The sequence below is a fragment of the Schistocerca nitens genome, chromosome 9 (genome assembly GCF_023898315.1).
Source record: "Schistocerca nitens isolate TAMUIC-IGC-003100 chromosome 9, iqSchNite1.1, whole genome shotgun sequence".
NCBI lineage: Eukaryota > Metazoa > Arthropoda > Insecta > Orthoptera > Acrididae > Schistocerca > Schistocerca nitens.
In genome coordinates this window covers 141,466,838-141,488,557 of record NC_064622.1, presented here as the reverse complement: position 1 = coordinate 141,488,557, position 21,720 = coordinate 141,466,838, and the positions used below count along the sequence as shown (strand labels likewise).

The following is a 21,720-nucleotide window of genomic DNA, read 5'->3' as shown; positions in this document are numbered from 1 at the left end:
TGTGGTGAGCGCAACTTGGAGGGCTGCATTGTGGAGCGGCATAGCGGACAAACAACCAGGTGTGATGGTCCGGGGCGCCATTGGTTACAACAACCGATCTCGCGTCGTACATATTGCGGGCACTTTGAACACTACCCGGTACCTAGCGGAGGTTGTGGAGCCTGAGGTACTCCCCCTGCTTCAGGCATCTCCACAGGCCACATTTCAACAGGACAATGCCCGGCCACATATTGCGAGGAATGTAGAGGCCTTCTTTGAAGAGCGACGGGTACCATTGCTTCCCTGGCCTGCAGGCTCGCCAAACATGTCGCCCATCGAACTCGTCTGGGATATGATTGATTGGCACTTGGTGCGTCAGGGTCCTCCAGTAACTGGTGTCACTGATTTGTGGACTCGGATACATACTGCGTGGAGGTAAATCCCTCAGGAACGTATTCAAACCTTATACATTCAATGCAACGGCGTATAGCAGCTCTAATTGCAGCATATGGTGGCCACACGACATACTAAATAGTGCTCAAAGGACATGTACAGATTTGAAAAGGTAATCATTCGTTACTTGTCATGCAGCTAACCTGTAGTGTTAAATAAATTGAATTCATGCGTTTCCTTCTTGGTGTTGCAATTTCCTCAAACGGTACTGTATTTCTAACGTAAGTAGTCATTCGGATATTTTCAGTCGTTTATTAATAATCAGTAACTGTCGGTATTTTTTGTGTGCTCAACCTTCAAAAGGAACCAAATCAGTAAATAGTGTTGTTTGGATTATGATACCAACTAAGTGCTCAGTCTCCTAATTGCTCAGTCTTATCCGTAAGATAAACTTACATCAAAATAAAATAAAAGTTCATTAAAAAAACTAAATGATTATCTTGTTTTCTGGGACAGTATACGATAAGATATTCAGTAACGCTGATCATTCTTCCTAACCTCAAAAAGTAATAGCAATAATAATCTTTGGTTAAGTGTTAATATTTCTCATTTGGACCCATTTGATCCAGAACGTTATTTTTCTTGCTATTCGCTTTGTGGAACTCTTTACAGGAAAATTTTAAATTACACAAATCATCATCTTTATGACTGTGTCGGTTTGCAATTTATTGGATTCCTTTGTCGACTGCGAGTTTAGGAAAGAGAACACCCCATCCACGTTGGCCATACGGCCTGAACTGCAAAACAGTAGACTGCCAGTTTCAAAAATTCTGAAGAGAAGTCTACGTTATATTGTGATTTAAGATAAAAAATCTGGGTCTCCTTTTTTTGCGTGAATTTCGTAACATTCTACTACTGATCAAAGAATTTTCTGTCGTCCAACTTTTTGTCCGCCTCGGTAGTGTCGTTCCAGCTTTGCGTGTCGGGCGAGTAGATTCTACCTGTTCCCGCCTCTATCGTAGAACTACGAGAGCTTCCTTGTTTGTCCTCAGTATCGTGTGAGTCGTTGTGGGCGTCACATCATTGTCTCTCAGCATCTCGTGTTTGTGACTCAACTTTGACATAGCATTGTGTTATACCACAATGTTGTCCATGGCTCCCAGGAACATCTCACGTCCCAGTACCGTCAGGTTAATTTTTGACAAGTCCACGCGGCAAGAACAGCCAAGTTCATCAGAAATTCATGACTGGCTTGTGAATACGATCATGGTGACTACAGAACAGGTTCAAGCAGCTTACTTCGATTCTGAAGTGTTTTATGTCTAGTATCTGTACCTGCACCAGATTGACAGGCTCCTTTCGAGGACAAGTCCCTTTCACTCACTGCAGTGGCTCTAACAACATGGTTCTTCTATCGAACACGGCGGTGAAATATACGAATGTTACGGTGTTTAAGTTCCGCCAAAGGTGATGACAGCTTCCTCAAGATCGTTCTGCTTTCGTTTGCGGACATAGGGAATATTCGGTGGGAATGCTGATCCGTTCAGCACGATTTACAAGTCTATATTGCATTTTGGGGTGCACTCAGCCTCGTGATGCCAATTGAGGAGCTACTCGACCTACTAGTAGCGGATTCGGTCAAGAATACCATCATAACGACCGGGAGAGTGGTGAGGTGCCCCCACGCCCCTCCTATCCGCATCCTCCTCTGAGGATGACACGGCGGTCGGATGGTCTCGGTAGGCCACTCGTGGCCTGAAGACGGAGTGCTTTTATAATGGATCTCGATCCATGGACATAATGGTCAACCGGAATATCCACTCCCAGTTACAGTTGTGTGGATATCAGATACATATAATTTACGCAGGACGAAAAGGAAGCTGTTTTGTATGTAATGAAAGTGGACGACTTCGCACAAATTGCCCGCGTCGTATTACGGTCTTAAAATCCATTTATGAACATCGTAAGAGGCTCAGGTATTTTCCAATCTTTTTAATGGTATTCAAGCATTTGTCATAGCGAGTGGACAATTTACTCTCCAGATCACCATCCGACGGGGTTTACCACAGGGAGTCCCCTCTCCACATCGCTTTTGTCTTGTCCCTAGAACCTCTGCTTCGCCGTATTGGCAATGAATTATGCGGTTGGAAGATATTAGGAGAAACCTTCTCGGTACGAACGTATGTGGATGATGTAATTCTACGTCGTATCGACGACATATCCTTGGTCAAGGACATACTAGATTCATTTTGTTCTCTCTGGGTCCGCATTAATGAACGAAAACCTATACAGTTACCATTGCGGGGTTTTCATCACGTTTTATTTTCATGGCCTACGGGCCACAGATCTTTGGGCTGCAATCAATTGGTGGTAGGTGACGAATCGAATTCAAGGGACAATTCGGAAATAAGATAGCCATTCCCTTAGTCTTCTTCACGAAATGCGGAGATTCCTACATTTTCAGCAAAGTGTACTGTGTTGCACAAATATTCCCGCTCCCCCGATGATGGCGCGAAAATTGATGGAACTGTCGTCGTTTCCTTTGGAAAAATATTTTTAGATTTCGATATGAAGTGTTTGCGAGGTCCCGTCCCAATATCTGAGAGAAGGCTTCAACGCTGTTTACACCGTGTAACGTTTCACCATGTACTCATTCTATTAGATCTCACTGATTTTCGTGTCTTCGACCGGCCAGTCTGCCTCTCCCTGCCGATGTTGACCGGATCAAATCCAAATTGTGACACATTCGTGAATTTTATAAGATTTCTGGGAGTCGACATTTTATCATTAACACGCCTTACAACTAGATCTTTACTTTTTCGAGGAGTACAGCAATCCCTCTCCCCAGTTGAAATGGCCGCGCCATTAATATCACGGAAAACAGTGTGGTTTCACGTGTCTTCCTATTCTCCCAATGAAAGTCACTTTACCGTGGTATACAGTCACTCAAAATCTGATCTCATCTAACGAACGCCTCCATTGCATTAGTCTCAGTCCGACTGGTCTATGCGACGCATATCATAAACCTGATACGTTACGCCAAAGGCTTCTCTCTTGTGGACGGTAACGCTGGCACTGGATTCAAATGGTTCAAATGGCTCTGAGCACTATGGGACTCAACTGCTGTGGTCATAAGTCCCCTAGAACTTAGAACTACTTAAACCTAACTAACCTAAGGACAGCACACAACACCCAGCCATCACGAGGCAGAGAAAATCCCTGACCCCGCCGGGAATCGAACCTGGGAACCCGGGCGTGGGAAGCGAGAACGCTACCGCACGACCACGAGATGCGGGCGCTGGCACTGGATCCGCCGACTACTGACCTTCCTTACCAAACCAACTGAAGCTGCCTTCTCGGTTGAACTTCTTCAGAGTCCAGACTTCTCCGTTTTCCCTCGGACGAAGACTACTTCGATCGTATGGCTTCTCGGACACTATGCCCGCTATGTAGTTGCGTGTGATAACGATACTAATCCCCGTGTTTTTCGCCAATATATGGTGAACGCGCACTGGAAGTGGCAGAGGCTCCCATGTTTTCGTGCTTTATTTGAAAATCGTCAAGGAAATGGATAGCTTTCTTCTTATTTTTCTGGAGCCTTTGTAAAGAAAAATTTGTTTTCTTTTGAATCCCAGAATTGTGGAATTTATATCTATCAATAACCAAATAAGGAAAAAACATAAAAATAATAAATGAAATAAAAAAAACCAACCTAGTACCATATCCATGTGAGGAACCAGCACAGGGACACTCGCGGGGAAGTTGAGGAGGGGGGGGGGGGAGGGGAAGGAGGGGGTCAGATACTTTCTCCGCTATAGTACTGGCTTTTCTCAGTCGTTTTGTTCGTATCGTCATAAATGACATTCCACAGTTGAGATGGCTGTATGGGTGCGTCCCGAAAACCAATAAAAAAACTACCTTTTTTCTAGACAAAATATCTACAATATCTACAATTTTTACTTCTTGTTCCCATTTTGCAACATAAGTCAACGTCGTCCACTAAACGTGCTGTAATTTGCTGTTAAATTCATATCTCAAGGGTTCGAAGCCGTCTTTAGAAATCATGTACATGAAATTTATTTGCAGCTGCGAATATGGGCAACCATCGGCTGTTAGAGTATAATGGAATGAGCACAATGAAAATTTGTGCCCGACCGGTATTCCTATCTAGATTTGCCGCTTGTCGCGAGCGGTCACCTTACCATTAGGCTATCCGAGCACAGCTCACGGACAGACTTAAACTTCCGTGTGTCCACAACCTGCTCTCGCACATCCATTATGTATATTCTCGATAAGTACGGGGTGTTCAAAAAGTCTCTCCGCAGTGCCGTATGATAGCCGCACGTGCCGTATGCCGCAGTGAATATACCGAAATGAAACTCAGTGAAATACAAGTTATTAATTTATTGAATATTAATTTTTACTTACAAATTTTCGCATTAAATTTTGATAGTGTCCGCCCTGTTGTTGAATACACAATTCAATTCATCTAATCATGTTTATAAACACAAGCTGTAACATTTCTTCTGTAACAGAAGCAGTGAAAGTGGATATTGCAGTTTTCAATTCATCAATGGATTTTGCACGGTTTTTATAGACAGTTGCTTTCGCTGCACCCCAGAAGAAAAAGTCAGGTGGTGTTAAGTCAGGCGATCGTGGAGGCCAAAGTCCCTGTGAAATTACGCGATCACCAAAAACATCAGCAACCAGTGTCATTGAAACCCGAGCTGTATGCGCGGTTGCACCATCTTGTTGAAAATAACCGTTCAGTATTTCACTTAACACAAGTTCTGCTATGAATGGGTACAGAATATCACTGCAGTACCGTTGTGCGTTTGTTTCATTGAAAAATATGGGACCCACAATCCGACGTCTAGAAATTGCAATCCAAACTCCTATTTTCACAGAACGAAGTGGTTCCTCATGAATACACAATGGATTTGCAGTACTCCACATAGGAGAATTTTGTGAGTTCATGTACCCGGATAAATGAACCACGCCTCATCAGTGAAAAACGTTTCATTAAGAATATCACTTCCATTTTGTTTATCGAAATTTTTGAACCATTGACAATAATGCAGTCTCTTGCCATGATCAGTATTTTTCAGTTCTTGCACGACTGTCACTTTGTATGGGAAAAGTTCTAATTTCTTTCCCTTACAGCTGTGTGGGCCGTTCCGACACTAACACGGATTTCCTGGGCGAGTTTTCTTACTCACTTGTTCGGACTCGAGGACATTTTATTGGAAAAATCGAGTAGTTTATCCTCAGACAAAACGCTAGAACGACCACTCCTTGGTGCATCTGTCACTGAACCAGTACTTAGAAATTTATTAATCAAATCTCGCTCAATATCGCGATGTGGGAGTGTTGTCTCCGGGAAAACTGGATTAAATGTTTGACTAACTGAAACTATGTATTTACAGCCAGCTTTGAACACTTGTTCGACTAAAAATACACGTTCTTCAATGGTTAGCATTTTAACAGTGACAAAAACGAAAGAAACGAACAAAGGAACTAAACTTAAACGTTCACGTCAACACGTAACGAACACACCAACCATACTACCGACGCTGGCTGAGATAAACGAAACAGAAGAATGTTGGGAGAGTCCACTTGAAGGGAAGTAACCCAGGCAGGCAATCATACGGCATGCACGGCCAACATTCATACGGCACTGCGGAGAGACTTCCTGAACACCCCTACTACGCTATGTTCCTTTGGACATGCATGTGTATTCTGGCTGGTAGGCACACCAGCCCCCATCGTTAACCCAGTGGGCTGATTCGATTTTGGACGAGCGCGCTTCCCTGTGTTCTGGAAGGCGCTCAGCTAATCGGACGAGTTTTCTTTTTTTACTTTTGTTGTAAGTTTCACTGTTCTATTATATTTGTCCCATTTATTTCTGTGCGTTACAGTTTCTGTGAGTTGTTGTTGTCTTTATTCCGTTTGAGCTAATATATACCCATTTGTAGAGTTGAAATTTTGAGACTTACTGCATTGTTCGCTTTAGGTGTCGGGGTGGACATCTTTGACTACGGCAAGGACAAAATCGACATAATGAGCAGACTGTTCCGCTACGGAGAACGCGCCTGCGAGCGGCTGATGGAGGAGGAGGCAGTACAGCGGCTGCTCAAGTCGAAGACCGAGCGCTTCGACCTGCTGATCAACGAGCTGTTCTTCAACGACTGCTTCCTGGTGCTGGCCCACAAGTTCCAGGTGCCCATCGTGGGGCTGTGCCCCTTCGAGGGCGCGCCCTGGATGGACGACATGGTGGGCAACCCGACACCGCTGGCCTACCTGCCCAACATCTTCCTGGACTACGGCCGGCTGGACTCGCTGCTGGACCGCGCTGGCAACGCCGCCTTCAGCCTGCTGACCAAGCTGTACCGGCGCTACGTCTACCTGCCCAGGGTGGACGCCATCGTGCGCCGCCACGTGCCGGACGCTCCCAGCATCGCCCAGCTGGAGCAGACCACGGCGCTCGTGCTGCTCAACTCGCACGTCGCCTTCAACGTGCCGAGGCCGATGGTCCCCGGAGTCGTCACTTACGGAGGAATGCAGCTGAAGCCTCCCAAGAAACTACCACAGGTAATTCTCCTTCCACAACTCAACTACAGTCAACGATTTTCTCTGCTTTTGTTACAGCGCTAGAGGCCGAATTTGTTGAACTCAATAAACGCCCGGCCATCCTGATATTGGTTTTCCGTGACTTCCCTAAATCGCTCCAGACAAATTCTGGGATGGTTCCTTCGAAAGGGCACGGCCGATTTCCTTCCCCATCCTTCCCTAATCCGATGAGACCGATGACCTCGCTCGCTGTCTGGTCTCCTAAAAAACTAAGAACAGAACAAGAACAATAAATGCCCAATAACAAGGCACTAAGCTAATCCTGCTATGGGAGTGAAAATAATTACAATTTATGGAGAACAGACAATAACAAACGTCAACGACTGGTAAACGACTCTGTTTAGGCCGGCCTAAACAGAGGTCCATAATCACAGGGTGGCCATGTCCAACAACTGTGTTTGAAGGTAGGCTGGACTGGAGACATACAGGCACGACCGAAAACGGCTGTCAGCCTACAGCGGCGACGATCTACATGTAATGTACGGCTAGTTGCTGGTTACATGTGAGAGGCATAGTGCCGCTTGGAGTATCCTGATCATGGCGTTGCGTATACATGCTGTGAGGCACTGTTGAGCTGACTATCGATAGTAATAGTAAGCGCTGGTTGCAGTTTTTACTCATTTCCCTTTAACGTCTTCGTCTTCGTCTCTAGTTCTGGTCTAATGGAGTCTCGTTACGCCGGTTGCGGTGGCCGAGCGGTTCTAGGCGCTTCAGTCCGGAACCGCGGGACTACTACGGTCGCAGGTTCGAATCCTGCCTCGGGCATGGATGTGTGTGATGTCCTTAGGTTAGTTAGGTTTAAGTAGTTCTAAGTTCTAGGGTACTGACGACCTAAGATGTCAAGTCCCATAGTGCTCAGAGCCATTTGAACCAATTTGAGTCTCGCTACTAGTCTCTTCAATTCTGTGTTAACCATGGCACTTTAAACTGTTTACTACATACAAGCTTTGGTGTCTTTCTACCTAACACACTTCTGTTACCAAATTGACGATTGCTAGATGCCTCAGGATGTGTTGTCAAACGGACCCTTCATTTAGTGAAGTTGTCATCAATTCATTCGTTACCTTATATTAACCTTGTCCGCCGCTCGTGGTCTCGCGGTAGCGTTCTCGCTTCCCGAGCACGGGGTCCCGGGTTCGATTCCCGGCGGGGTCAGGGATTTTCACCTGCCTCGAGATGACTGGGTGTTTGTGTTGTCCTCATCATTTCATCATCATCCACGAAAGTGGCGAAATTGGACTGAGCAAAGGTTGGGAAATTGTACGGGCGCTGATAACCACGCAGTTGAGCGCCCCACAAACCGAACATCATCATCATCATTATATTAACCTTATATACATATGTAATCTTCCATTTTCTTCCATAGCTACAAATTTCAAAATTTCTACTCCCATCTTGTCTGCGCTATTTATCGTCCACGTTTCATTTCCACACATGATGGTGGTGATAAGTTCCTATTCGACCAAACTGCTGACGTTATCGGTCCCTAGGCTTACACACTACTTAATCTAACTTTAACTTACGCTATTGACCACACACACACACACACACACACACACACACACACACACACACACACCCGAGGGAGAACTCGAACCTCCGGCAGAGAGAGCAGCACGAACTGCGGCAAGGTGCATAAGACCAGGTGGCTACCCCCGATGCTTTCCGTACCAAACTACACCCCTGACAAGTACAGCAAAGGCAGGCATGACGACTACCCTAGGATTTGACGATGTTTTTAGCTAAGTTGCAGTCTGTCTAGAAATTCCAAAATCATGGTCTCTGTACAGTCCGACTATTCTCCTGCCTGGCTGAATTTTTTCATTCTCGCTGCACAAAAGATCAATAATCCGAAAAACACTCAAGTCCCCATTGTGCCCAACGGGGTTGAGGCAAAACGACCACATAGCGAAAACGGGTTAAATAAACTGAGAAAACAAGTTGTAACTTTGAAAAAGCATATTCAGAGAAAAAATAACTTCTTTACAATACAAATTATCCCGCTTAGAGTAAAAAATTAATTACGTAATAGTATATTACATAATAAAATAATAAGCATCATGTTTTTTAAGAAAAAATCATTATTACTACCGAGAAAAAGTAGTGATTCGAAACATTTTAGGCACAGTTCTCGCACCCAGACTCACTTTCGTGCTCACTAATAGCTGCCAACTCTTTGTGGGTCCACACTGCACATCCTTCGCACTTGATCTCAATGTCAGTGTTGGAAGCCTTTTCCAGAAACCAGTGATCCATCCCTTCACAGCTATTCTTGTCACAATTCGGATACTGACTATCGCAATACTTAGCTGTCAGGCCGAAAAATCTTCTCTCCGACAAAAGGAGATGATAGTAAATTTCCTTTTGTTGTATTGAGGAAAAGATGGACTGAAATCCTCCAAATATCTTTATATTATCAGTAGAACGTAGCGTTCCCTTCAAAAGTGTTCTCTTCAACGTATCCCTTCGAGCTGTTTTGAAAGCCATGCCGCCTCTTCGTCTCACATGGATTTTATGATTGACTATCTACTTTGCACTAATGCTATGGTGTGCAAAACATCAGAACGAAAGTACTGGCCGCATGCGTGTCATTGTAAAGTAACATTACTCTATTAAACTTGGACCATACACAGAAAGAACTGGTACAGTATGGTACAAAAGGTAACTGAAAGGAATACGCAATGAGACGAACAGAAATGACACTTGTATTCAAAGACATGATGGTCCCCTGCCCTTAAAGTACGACGATCCTGGGAAGCGTCTGCACTACGTGAACGCTCAGAGCCTCGTCTATAGGTGTGAAAATGTTCACGTGACCACTGATACTAGCACCGTGGAATAACCGGCACAGCACGTCTGACTTACGTGGCAGTTCTACGGAAGGACCATCTCACCACTCACAAGGCTACATTTTGACCCCTTTCAAACTCGCTCACTTGGCTGTAGGAAGCACGAGTGCGTCTCCTTAGCATGTTTACCTGCTTCGAACTCAGGTTTGCACCGCACTGAGCCTTCTGGTTTTGAGCGTTCCCTATTAAAGTATAGACACAGATGGCACTCCGGTAGACATGTCATTACGCTACCTCTTGCATGAAGACGTTGAAATCATTAACAGTAAACCTAATATACCCCAGGGGGCATTTGTCATCGGATCAAAATCGACGTGGTCTTTCCAGGTGTACTAATTTCTTTCCGGAAATTTGGTACTAAATTATACTCTCATACTCTTCTTAACGTTCAATATACACCACAGGCCATTAAAATTGCTATACCAAGAAGAAATGCAGATGATAGACGTGTATTCATTGGACAAATATACACTCCTGGAAATTGAAATAAGAACACCGTGAATTCATTGTCCCAGGAAGGGGAAACTTTATTGACACATTCCTGGGGTCAGATACATCACATAATCACACTGACAGAACCACAGGCACATAGACACAGGCAACAGAGCATGCACAATGTCGGTACTAGTACAGTGTATATCCACCTTTCGCAGCAATGCAGGCTGCTATTCTCCCATGGAGACGATCGTAGAGATGCTGGATGTAGTCCTGTGGAACGGCTTGCCATGCCATTTCCACCTGGCGCCTCAGTTGGACCAGCGTTCGTGCTGGACGTGCAGACCGCGTGAGACGACGCTTCATCCAGTCCCAAACATGCTCAATGGGGGACAGATCCGGAGATCTTGCTGGCCAGGGTAGTTGACTTACACCTTCTAGAGCACGTTGGGTGGCACGGGATACATGCGGACGTGCATTGTCCTGTTGGAACAGCAAGTTCCCTTGCCGGTCTAGGAATGGTAGAACGATGGGTTCGATGACGGTTTGGATGTACCGTGCACTATTCAGTGTCCCCTCGACGATCACCAGTGGTGTACGGCCAGTGTAGGAGATCGCTCCCCACACCATGATGCCGGGTGTTGGCCCTGTGTGCCTCGGTCGTATGCAGTCCTGATTGTGGCGCTCACCTGCACGGCGCCAAACACGCATACGACCATCATTGGCACCAAGGCAGAAGCGACTCTCATCGCTGAAGACGACACGTCTCCATTCGTCCCTCCATTCACGCCTGTCGCGACACCACTGGAGGCGGGCAGCACGATGTTGGGGCGTGAGCGGAAGACGGCCTAACGGTGTGCGGGACCGTAGCCCAGCTTCATGGAGACGGTTGCGAATGGTCCTCGCCGATACCCCAGGAGCAACAGTGTCCCTAATTTGCTGGGAAGTGGCGGTGCGGTCCCCTACGGCACTGCGTAGGATCCTACGGTCTTGGCGTGCATCCGTGCGTCGCTGCGGTCCGGTCCCAGGTCGACGGGCACGTGCACCTTCCGCCGACCACTGGCGACAACATCGATGTACTGTGGAGACCTCACGCCCTACGTGTTGAGCAATTCGGCGGTACGTCCACCCGGCCTCCCGCATGCCCACTATACGCCCTCGCTCAAAGTCCGTCAACTGCACATACGGTTCACGTCCACGCTGTCGCGGCATGCTACCAGTGTTAAAGACTGCGATGGAGCTCCGTATGGCACGGCAAACTGGCTGACACTGACGGTGGCGGTGCACAAATGCTGCGCAGCTAGCGTCATTCGACGGCCAACACCGCGGTTCCTGGTGTGTCCGCTGTGCCGTGCGTGTGATCATTGCTTGTACAGCCCTCTCGCAGTGTCCGGAGCAAGTATGGTGGGTCTGACACACCGGTGTCAATGTGTTCTTTTTTCCATTTCCAGGAGTGTATTATACTAGAACTAACATGTGATTACATTTTCACGCAATTTGGGTGCATAGATCCTGAGAAATCAGTATCCAGAACAACCACCTCTGGCCGTAATAACGGCCTTGATACGCCTGGGCATTGAGTCAAACAGAGCTTGGATGGCGTGTACAGGTACAGCTGCCCATGCAGCTTCAACACGATACCACAGTTCATCAACAGTAGTGACTGGCGTATTGTGACGAGCAACATTGACCAGACGTTTTCAATTGGTGAGAGATCTGGAGAATGTGTTGGCCATGGCAGCAGTCGAACATTTTCTGTATCTAGAAAGGCCCGTACAGGACCTGCAACATGCGGTCGTGAATTATTCTGCAGAAATGTAGGGTATAGCAGGGATCGAATCAAGGGTAGAGCCACGGGTCCTCACACATCTGAAATGTAACGTCCAGTGTTCAAAGTGCCGTCAATGCGAACAAGAGGTGACCGAGACGTGTAACCATTGGCACCCCGTACCATCACGCTAGGTGATACGCCAGTATGGCGATGACGAATACACACTTCCAATGTGCATTCACCGCGATGTCGTCAAACGCGGTTGCGACCGTCATGATGCTGTAACCAAAATCTGGATTCATCCGAAAAAATGACGTTTTGCCATTCATGCACCCAGATTCGTCGTTGAGTGCACCATCGCAGGCGCTCCCGTCTGTGATGCAGCGTCAAGGGTAACGGCAGCCATAGTCTCCGAGGTGATAGTTCATACTGCTGCTAACGTCGTCCATCTGTTCGTGCGGATGGTTGTCTTGCAAACATCCCCATCTGTTGACTCAGGGATCGAGACGTGGCTGCACGATCCGTTACAGCCATGCGGATAAGATGCCTGTCATCTCGATTGCTAGTGATACGAGGCTGTTAGGGATCCAGCACGGTGTTCCGTATTACCCTCCTGAACCCCGTCGATTCCATATTCTGGTAACAGTCATTGGATCTCGACCAATGCGAGCAGCAATGTCGCGATACGATAAACCGCAATCGCGATACGCTCCAATCCGACCTTTATCAAAGTTGGAAACGTGATGGTACGCATTTCTCCTCCTCACACGACGCATCACAACAACGTTTCACCAGGCAACGCCGGTCAACCGCTGTTTGTGTATGAGAAATCTGTTGGAAACTTTCTTAATTTCAGCACGTTGTGTCGCTACCGGCGCCAACCTTGTGTGAATGCTCTGAAAAGCTAATCATTTCCATATCACAGCATCTTCTTACTGTCGGTTAAATTTCGCGTCTGTAGCACGTCATCTTCGTGGTGTCGCAATTTTAATGGCCAGTAGTGTAGGTATATTGACGTTAGTACATTAATGAAGTTGTTATATTACCTATCAGTCACAAAGGTTCATTAGTTTTTCCTTACAGCTGCGTAGTAATTTAAGGGAGGGTACATGCCTCGGATACATACATACACTCTAGGTGGTAAAACGGCCTACTGGCTGAGGTTCTTACACTCACTTCTTTCAGTTCAAAAAATGGTTCAAATGGCTCTGAGCACTATGGGACTCAACTGCTGAGGTCATTAGTCCCCTAGAACTTAGAACTAGTTAAACCTAACTAACCTAAGGACATCACAAACATCCATGCCCGAGGCAGGATTCGAACCTGCGACCGTAGCGGTCTTGCGGTTCCAGACTGTAGTGCCTTTAACCGCACGGCCACTTCGGCCGGCGCTTCTTTCAGTGGTTCGCTGAACTGCTTACCAGTTTCTCTTTGAGATAAAACTACCTGAACATTAAAAGGCAAGACGCCGGCTTCCAGGCCGTACTTGACGGCATTAACGAGGAGGGAATACGTCAGCATCTGCACAAACGCAAAAACGTGCAGAAGCAACCGAAACAGCGGTTCGCAGGTATGGTTAGGTTTAAAGACACTTAGCGTCATGGGTCACATAGATTTTCAAAGGATTTTTTTTTTGTGTAAGTCTGAAACGTAATTTCACTTTTAATCAACAGCGTCTCAAGATCTGCGTATGGTGCCTTACGTAGGTTATCTGCTTTGCACAGGATCAGATGCCGAAAGTGTGGTAGGGGCCAGGTCAATAGGCGATAGGCGTTCTTCCAGAAACGAGTTTTAGGTTAGTAGGGATGGACACAGTTTTAAAGCTAAATAACTTACCGGAACGGTGTAGAGGTGGTCCGGAGGTACTGTACCAGCGGTTGTAATTTTTCACTGCACCTTCGCTAATGTCTCTAGATAAATGAGGTATTTACAATGCGGAAAGCAGAGAGACACAGTTGGCAGATTTGTGGCATCATATGGTACGAGTCTTAAACCATTCGGACATTCAACGTTCAAGGACCACAAAACAAACAAGCCAGTGGCTTTAATAATGACGTGATAATCTTGCATAGGATGTACCTTAACGGGTTTTACACTGAGGTGTCAGAAAGTCAAGGGGTACCTCCTAATATCGTGTCGGACCTCCTTTTGCAACTCGAAGTAGCATACATCCAATAAGTCGTTAGAAGTCTCCTGCAGGAATATTGAGCGATACTGCCTCTTTAGCCGGTGCAGGATTTTGTGTACGAACTGGCTCTCAATTATGTATCATAAATGTTAGATGGGATTCATGTCGGGCGATATGAGTGACGAAATTATTCGTTCGAATTGTCCAGATTGTTCTTAAAACCAATTGCGAACAGTTGTGGCCTGCTGACACAATGCATCATCATCCACCAAAATACCATCGTTATTTGGAAACATGAAGTCGATCAATGGCTGAAAATGGTCTCCAGGTAGCCAAACATAATCATTTCTATTCAATGATCGGTTCGGTTGGACCAGATAATCCAGTGCATTTCATGCAAACACAGCCCACTCCATTAGGGAGCCACCGCCAGCTTGCACAGTGCCTTGTCGACAATTCAGGTGTGTAGCTGCGTGGGTTCTGCGCCACACTCAAACCCTACCATCAGCTCTTACCAACTTAAGTCGGGACTTGCCGACCATTCCACGGTTTCCCAGTCGTCTAGGGTCCAAGCGAAATGGTCACGAGCCCAGGAGAGGGCCGTAGGCGACGTCATGATGTTACCAAAGCTACTCGCGTCGGTCGTCTGCTGTCATAGGCTATTAACGCCAAATTTCTCCGCATTGTCCTAAGAGATACATTCGCCGTACGTGCCGCATTGATTTGAGGTAATTTCAAGCACTGTTACTTGTCTGTTAGCACTGGCAACTCTACACAAACGCCACTGCTTTCTGTGGTAAAGTGAAGGCCGTCGGCCACTGTGTTGTCCATTGTGAGAGGTGATGCCTCAAATTTTGTATTCTCGGCACTCTCTTGACACTGTGGATCTCGGAATATGGAATTCCCTAACGATTTCCGATATGGAGTGCCCAATGTCTAGCTCGAGCTGCCATTCTGCGTTCGAAGTCTGTAAATTCCATTCACATCTGAGTACAAATGACAGTTCCATCAATGCCTTGCCCTTTTGTACCTTGTGTATTCGATATTATCGCAATCTGAACAAATTTACGTCGCTGCCCCACGATTTTCGTCACCTCAGTCTACATCTCAAAAGGGTGGTTGTACAAAGGTGGAGGCCTTGCCTAGATATCATCCCCCAAAATGTGGTACCTCTACAGACACATACAGTAGAGCCCAGCGGCTGTTCCAAGCATTAAGAGGTTGATTCGCGCTGCTTAACACTGAATCGGTATCGGAGGATACTGATGTGATCGAGGTCACAGGGACGACGGACACAGTATTCTAAAGCTTCAGGAGACGAATGTTTGTCAGATACGAGGTGCGGCTAGAAAAAAACCGGACTGATGCTGGAAAAAACATTTATTTACAATTATTTACAATTTCATGTTATCTCCTTCAATGTACTCTCCTCCTCGGTCTCTACACCGCTCCATACGAATTTTCCACTGTTCATAGCAATGCTGCAGATCATTTTCGGTAAGTCCATACATTACTTCCGTCGCTTTTTCTTTTACTGCTTCAACAGTCTCAAATCTACTTCCTTTCAAAGCTGACTTGACTTTAGGGAAAAGAAAAAAGTCACAGGGGACCAAATCAGGCGAGTAGGGTGGATGATCTAAGATGGGAATGTTGTGTTTTGCCAAAAACGTCTTCACTGACAACGCACTGTGAGCTGGGGCATTGTCTTGGTGAAGGATCCATGACTTTTTTCTCCACAAATCGTTCCGTTTTCTCCGTACTCGCTCACGTAGGGTAGCCAGGACGCTAATGTAGTAATGCTGATTCACTGTTTGTCCCTCTGGTACCCAATCAATGTGCACAATCCCTTTGATGTCAAAAAAAAAATTATCATTGCCTTGAATTTCGATTTTGACATTCGTGCTTTTTTTTGTCGTGGAGAACCAGGAGTTTTCCAATGCATCGATTGGCGTTTAGTTTCGGGATCGTAAGTAAAAAACCACGATTCATCGCAAGTAATAACATTTTGTAAGAAGGTGGGATCACTTTCATTGTTTTCCAGGATGTCAGAACAAATCATTCTTCGGCGTTCCTTCTGTTCAATTGTGAGACACTTTGGAACCATTTTTGAACACACTTTGTTCATGTTGAAACTTTCATGAAGAATCTGCCTAACACTTTCCTTGTCAACTCCTGTTAACTCAGATACTGCTCTGATTGTTAAACGGCGATCTTGTCGAACAAGTTTACCGATTTTTTCAATGTTTGCATCAGTTTTTGCTGACAATGGTCTGCCAGTGCGAGTGTCATCACTGGTGTCTTCGCGGCCATCTTTAAATCGTTTAAACCACTCAAACACTTGTGTTCGCGATAAACAATCATCGCCGTACACTTGTTGTAACATTACAAACGTTTCACTTGCAGATTTTCCTAGTTTGAAACAAAATTTGATGTTAACACGCTGTTCTTTCTGTACACTCAACATTTTCCGACGCACAGACAAAACGTCAACTACTTAAAACAGACGTCACGGGCAGACTGAGTGCAGGAGGCAGATGAAGCTCGAGCAGTAGGCGGAGCGAGAGTCACGTGACAGGCCACGCGACTTTCAGCCTTATTGCATTCGTTTTATTGTTTCACCAGTACTAGTCCGGTTTCTTTCTAGCCACACCTCGTATTACGACAGGGGAGGAGCAATGCCTCTCTGATGTTCGTCTGTATTCGACTCTGCCTGTCGGTTAATTTCCTTACCACTCGCAGCAGAAGTTTCCAGGATTATCGACAAACTTCATTGTGAAGACTAATTAAGGGCGGTTTTATTGCTTTAACGAATCTACCAGTCGAGGAGGGGCCTTTTCGAATGAGAAGTCTACCAGAGAGGTTTGTAAACTCCTCTTGGTTTGCTGTGTACGAATTTGTTTCTTGGGTCCGCTCCGCGAATAGAATTTCTAGTGAAGGCACTATCAGCTGGTCACTGAATAGCGCAGTATCTCACAAAGTCAGCTGTGGCAGCTTGACGTCATAGCAGCTCTCATGTGCAGCGGCCGGTGAGGGTGGAAGGGAAGGGGGCAAGAGTTCGTTGGCTCAGCTGACGTCCACGAGAGGAAACAGCTGTGAGCGTGAGCCGCAGGATGGAGGTAACGGGAAGAGTAAGCTTCGCCTCTACTCGATGGAGTCTCGTGTACTTGAACGGCCGTCAAATTTAAATAGCTATGAAGTGACTCCGATACGCGTATCAGGTTGGATCACGCGAATGACCAATTCATAACCAAATGCAATGTCACAAAATGTTAAAAGTATTTCCTCTTGCTTTCACTAAGTGGCTGTAACTTCAGAACTTTCGGCGCGAAGGTGTTTATCACGGCGATATGTGTACTCAGTATGTACTTACCATTTGTACTAATTTCTCTTCAGTATTCGTGTTTACAAACTTTATCGTGTCTTACTCCACAAAAACACGTAAAGGGTGCTCGGGAAACCACACTGCCGGGCGTTTTGGTGAAATTGGTTGGATTCCAAAGGAAAGAGCAATTTGAATTAACTCACTTGAGTAAAGTGCCAGTAAAATATGCGAAAGTGCACTAAACAGTATCGGATGATAATAGTTAAAATCTACTTCTCCGTAACGGCCAAATTCAAGTTTAAGAAATAACTGGTGTAATATAAACTGCAAAGATCTCTTATAGCAACCATAGGGAAGTAAAAGATAGGTTATACACTGCAAGTTAAGTAACTGTGTCTGATAAGTGTGCCGCGCGGAGTGGCCATACGGTTTGAGGCGCCATGTTACAGACTGCGCAGCCGCTCCCACCGGAGGTTCGGAGGTTCTAGTCCTCCCTCGGGCGTGTGTGTGTGTGTGTGTGTGTGTGTGTGTGTGTGTGTGTGTGTGTGTGTGTGTGTGTGTGTGTGTGTTTTGTTGCTGTTGTTGTTTTGTTGTTGTTAGCGTAAGTTAGGTTAATCTAGTTTCATTACGTATGTTTTTGAATAGAGTCGGTCTTTAGCGAAACACAATTTCGTTTTTTAACCCAAACATGTTTCACAGCAGTTGCAGCATCTTCAGTGCGCTTCTATTTTTCATGTGTTAAAGATAGTGTGTTCTTTGCTGTTTGTATACATGTAGCTATTAGTTTTTAAATCGTAACTAAAGATATTTGAAAAACACATAATTTACGAATTCATACCTTTTTACCACATGGTGTGGTTTTTCTGATGTGTTGTGTTTCTACAGTGACCGTTCTGTTCCACATTTTGTCATCAGCAATCACTTACACCTTAATGTAGATAAATTGTTTAAGCCACAAACTGTGGAACAAATCGGTCAATGTAGAAAAACAACACATCAGAAAAAGCACACCATGTGGTAAAAAGGTATGAAGCCGTAATTTAAGTGTTTTTTTAAATATCTGTAATTACGATTTAAAAACTAATAGCTACATGTATACAAACAGCAAAGAACACTCTCTAACAGATGAAAAATAAAAGCCCACTGAAGATGCTGCAACTGCAGTGAAACATGTTTGGGTTAAAAAACAATTCTTTTGCTAAGGGTGGACTCATCCAAAAACATACGTATTGTTAAAGCAAACACGGAAGAAAAGAGCTTCAACCCCAAGATGATTAGTTTAAGTAGCGTGTAAGTCTAGGGACCGATGACCTCAGCAGTTTGATCTCTTAGGCATTCACACACATTTAACATCTGGTAAGTGGACGTAATTCCCAGAGGATAGATACCCGTACTGCTTCGTGCAGGGATCTGGAGGAGCCCACTTAACCTGAAAAGCAACTGCCAGAAAAGTGTTGGCTTACATGTTGGCGTAGCAGTGTTAATTCCCGTTTTGCTTCTCTCTGCTCCACCGCAAAGTCTGTTATTCTCTCTAATAATGCGCCTAAACTGCTTGTTTGGCTATATGCGTCACTGACCGCGTTCGGCGGACTACAGCCAGTGAGGAGGACATACGTATTGGTCCCGTCCTCCTCAACGGATACTTAACACTGAAATCTACTTCTACCGGTCTTGTTACCTCACGATCGACCTGCGTTTCTTTATCTGCTGCTGGAGGGGCAAAGATTTGCTGCTGCATTCGCTCAAGTTGTTTCTCGAGTTCTCTACTCTTTGTTACAGACTAATCTTTATTTTCTCCAATTTTTTTCACTAAAATTTGGTCTTACTGCGATGGCTTGATAGCCCAGCTGGTCGTTCTGAACGGACAGTTCCTACTTTCCTTTTAGCGATTTAATTATTCTCTCTTGTAATCTTTGCTTTTTTGCTAACCGTCTCCCTGCTTGCGTTTGGAAAGCTTCAGCTCAGCTTAACCGTGGGCTGTCAGACGAGCTTTGCTCTCTGCTTTTTGTTTCCATTTTGGGTGGCACAGTTACACAGAAGAGACCTAACAATTAACAAATGATTCAGTACAAAAGTAATTGAAACAAGCTCCACGGATGTGAGGTTACGGTAAGTGAAAGACATATCGAGAGTGATTTACGTTTTTATTGTAAACCCCTTCGCTCGAAAGTTTCCTTCCTTCATATCTCCTCTGTGTTACAACAGATGACGTGTCACTGATCTCATTTGTACTAAGATTTCAGTACACTCGAGTTGTCTATTTGCTTCCACCGCCCTGAGTGGAATGCGTAAGTTATGAACAGTCTTCAGCAACCTACAGTTTTCTGTAATTGCTGTCCCCTGCGCATAAAACGGCACCTGGGTTGTGAATCCGTTATCTTGAGGTTGTAATAAAGCGTTAGCGAGGAGCTGGTATTATATGAATAGTTAAATTTTGAACTGGTTTGTTTAAATGGGACGCCCCTCGTTTTTTATTAGCAGAGTACGAGAAGCTACAATTGTAGTCCATTTCATAAACCACAAACAATTTCTGTTCTTTGCACTTTCACAGAGAACAAGCAAAATAATGAACTGCATGTTTGCGTAATTATTATCAAATGGTTGAAATGGCTCTAAGCATTATGGGACTTAACATCTGAATTCATCAGCCTCCTAGACTTAAAACCACTTAAATCTAACTAACCTAAGGACGTAACACACATCCATGCCCGAGGCAGGATTCGAACCTGCGACCGTAGCAGCAGCGCGGTTCCGGACGGAAACGCCTAGAACCGCTTTTTTTTTTCATTTTTGTTCGGTATTGCTCGTTGCGTTTGGCCTCGGCGGACGTCACAAGACATCTGATAAAGTTGATCGTTGATTCCCTCATTCAGTTTTTTTATTACAGAGAGCGAGCAGCCCTCTGACCGAACACGCTGAGCTACCGTGTGGGACAACCGCTCGGTCACAGTGGCCGGCCGTAATTATCGTCAAAATAGTTCCCAATCACATGTCTAAAGCCCAGAGACTGCTAATTAAGTTTTTAACCAATATCGATCGCGGCAGACAGTATGTCTGCCGATTGAGTTCTTTCATTTAGAAACCTGAGATTGCTAATTAAGTCTTAACTGAAACCAACCACGTCAGACAATACACTGATGAGCTAAAAAATGATGACCACCAGCTTGACTGTCCGTCTCTGAAACGATATACATCACTGACTCTGCGTATCGGCGATCCGACAGTGTGTTGGTAGGTTTGTGCAGGTATATGTGGCATTCGATGTCTAAGCACAGGTCATGTAATTCACGTAAATAACGACCCGGTGATGGCCCCAATAGCGATCCAGATGGGTTTCACAGGATTTACATCAAGCGAATGTGGTCGCCGAGCCATCAACGAGAGTTCACTATAATACTCCCCAAACCACGGTAGCGCGGTTCTGGCTGCTGAAAGGTGACATCGCCTTTGGGGAAGACCTCAAGTGGGGTGCGGCACAGGTGGTTCACAGCTGTCAGCGTGTCTTCGATTACCACCACAGGTCCCATCCAAGCGCAGGAAAATGTCTCCCATAGCAGAATGCTGCTCCCACCAACTAGCGACCGTGGTGCATTGCGCGTTTCGAGTCGTGGTTCACCTCGTTGACAGCCTTTGTGGAGACGACCATGACGTAGTGTAGGAAAAATGTGTTTCACCCGAAGAGCCAACACGTTTCCATTGATCGACGGTCGAATCCCGATGGTTCCGTGCACACTGCAATCCTGATTGACGATGTCGTTGGGTCAACACGTGAACACGTAGGGGTGGTCTGCTGCAGAGCTACCTGTTCAACAGCGTACGGTAGACGGTGTTCTCCGAAACACTTGTGCGTGCACCAGCAATCCGCACGTTTATTTACATATAAAAGCCGACTACAGAATTTTCCTTCGCGTGAGACTGCACCTACGAGATTTGTTCAAATGGTTCGAATGGCTCTAAGCACTATGGGACTTAACATCTGAGGTGATCAGTCACCTAGACTTAGAACTCCTTAAACCTAACTGACCTAAGGACACCGCACACATCCATGCCCGAGGCAGGATTCCAACTTGCGACCGTAGCAGCAGGTGTTTTGGATACGTAACTTATTTCGTAGCAAATCAGCATTTATGCTTCACAGATACTGCGAAAGAATAGATAACCCCTGAACTTCAACGCAAAGAATCATGCAGTTTTGAGATTTCTCAGAAGCTGT

The 21,720-nt window shown here is 45.5% G+C and overlaps 1 protein-coding gene across 1 annotated transcript in view; it reads left to right on the top strand.

Annotated features, from left to right (window-relative positions):
• LOC126202969 (UDP-glycosyltransferase UGT5-like) overlaps positions 1 to 21,720 on the top strand; it is a 135,083-nt gene that overhangs the window by 60,067 nt on the left and 53,296 nt on the right. Inside the window, exon 3 of the mRNA XM_049937111.1 lies at positions 6,386 to 6,963. Coding sequence (XP_049793068.1) covers positions 6,386 to 6,963 — 578 coding nt within the window. The remainder of the gene's footprint in view (positions 1 to 6,385; positions 6,964 to 21,720) is intronic.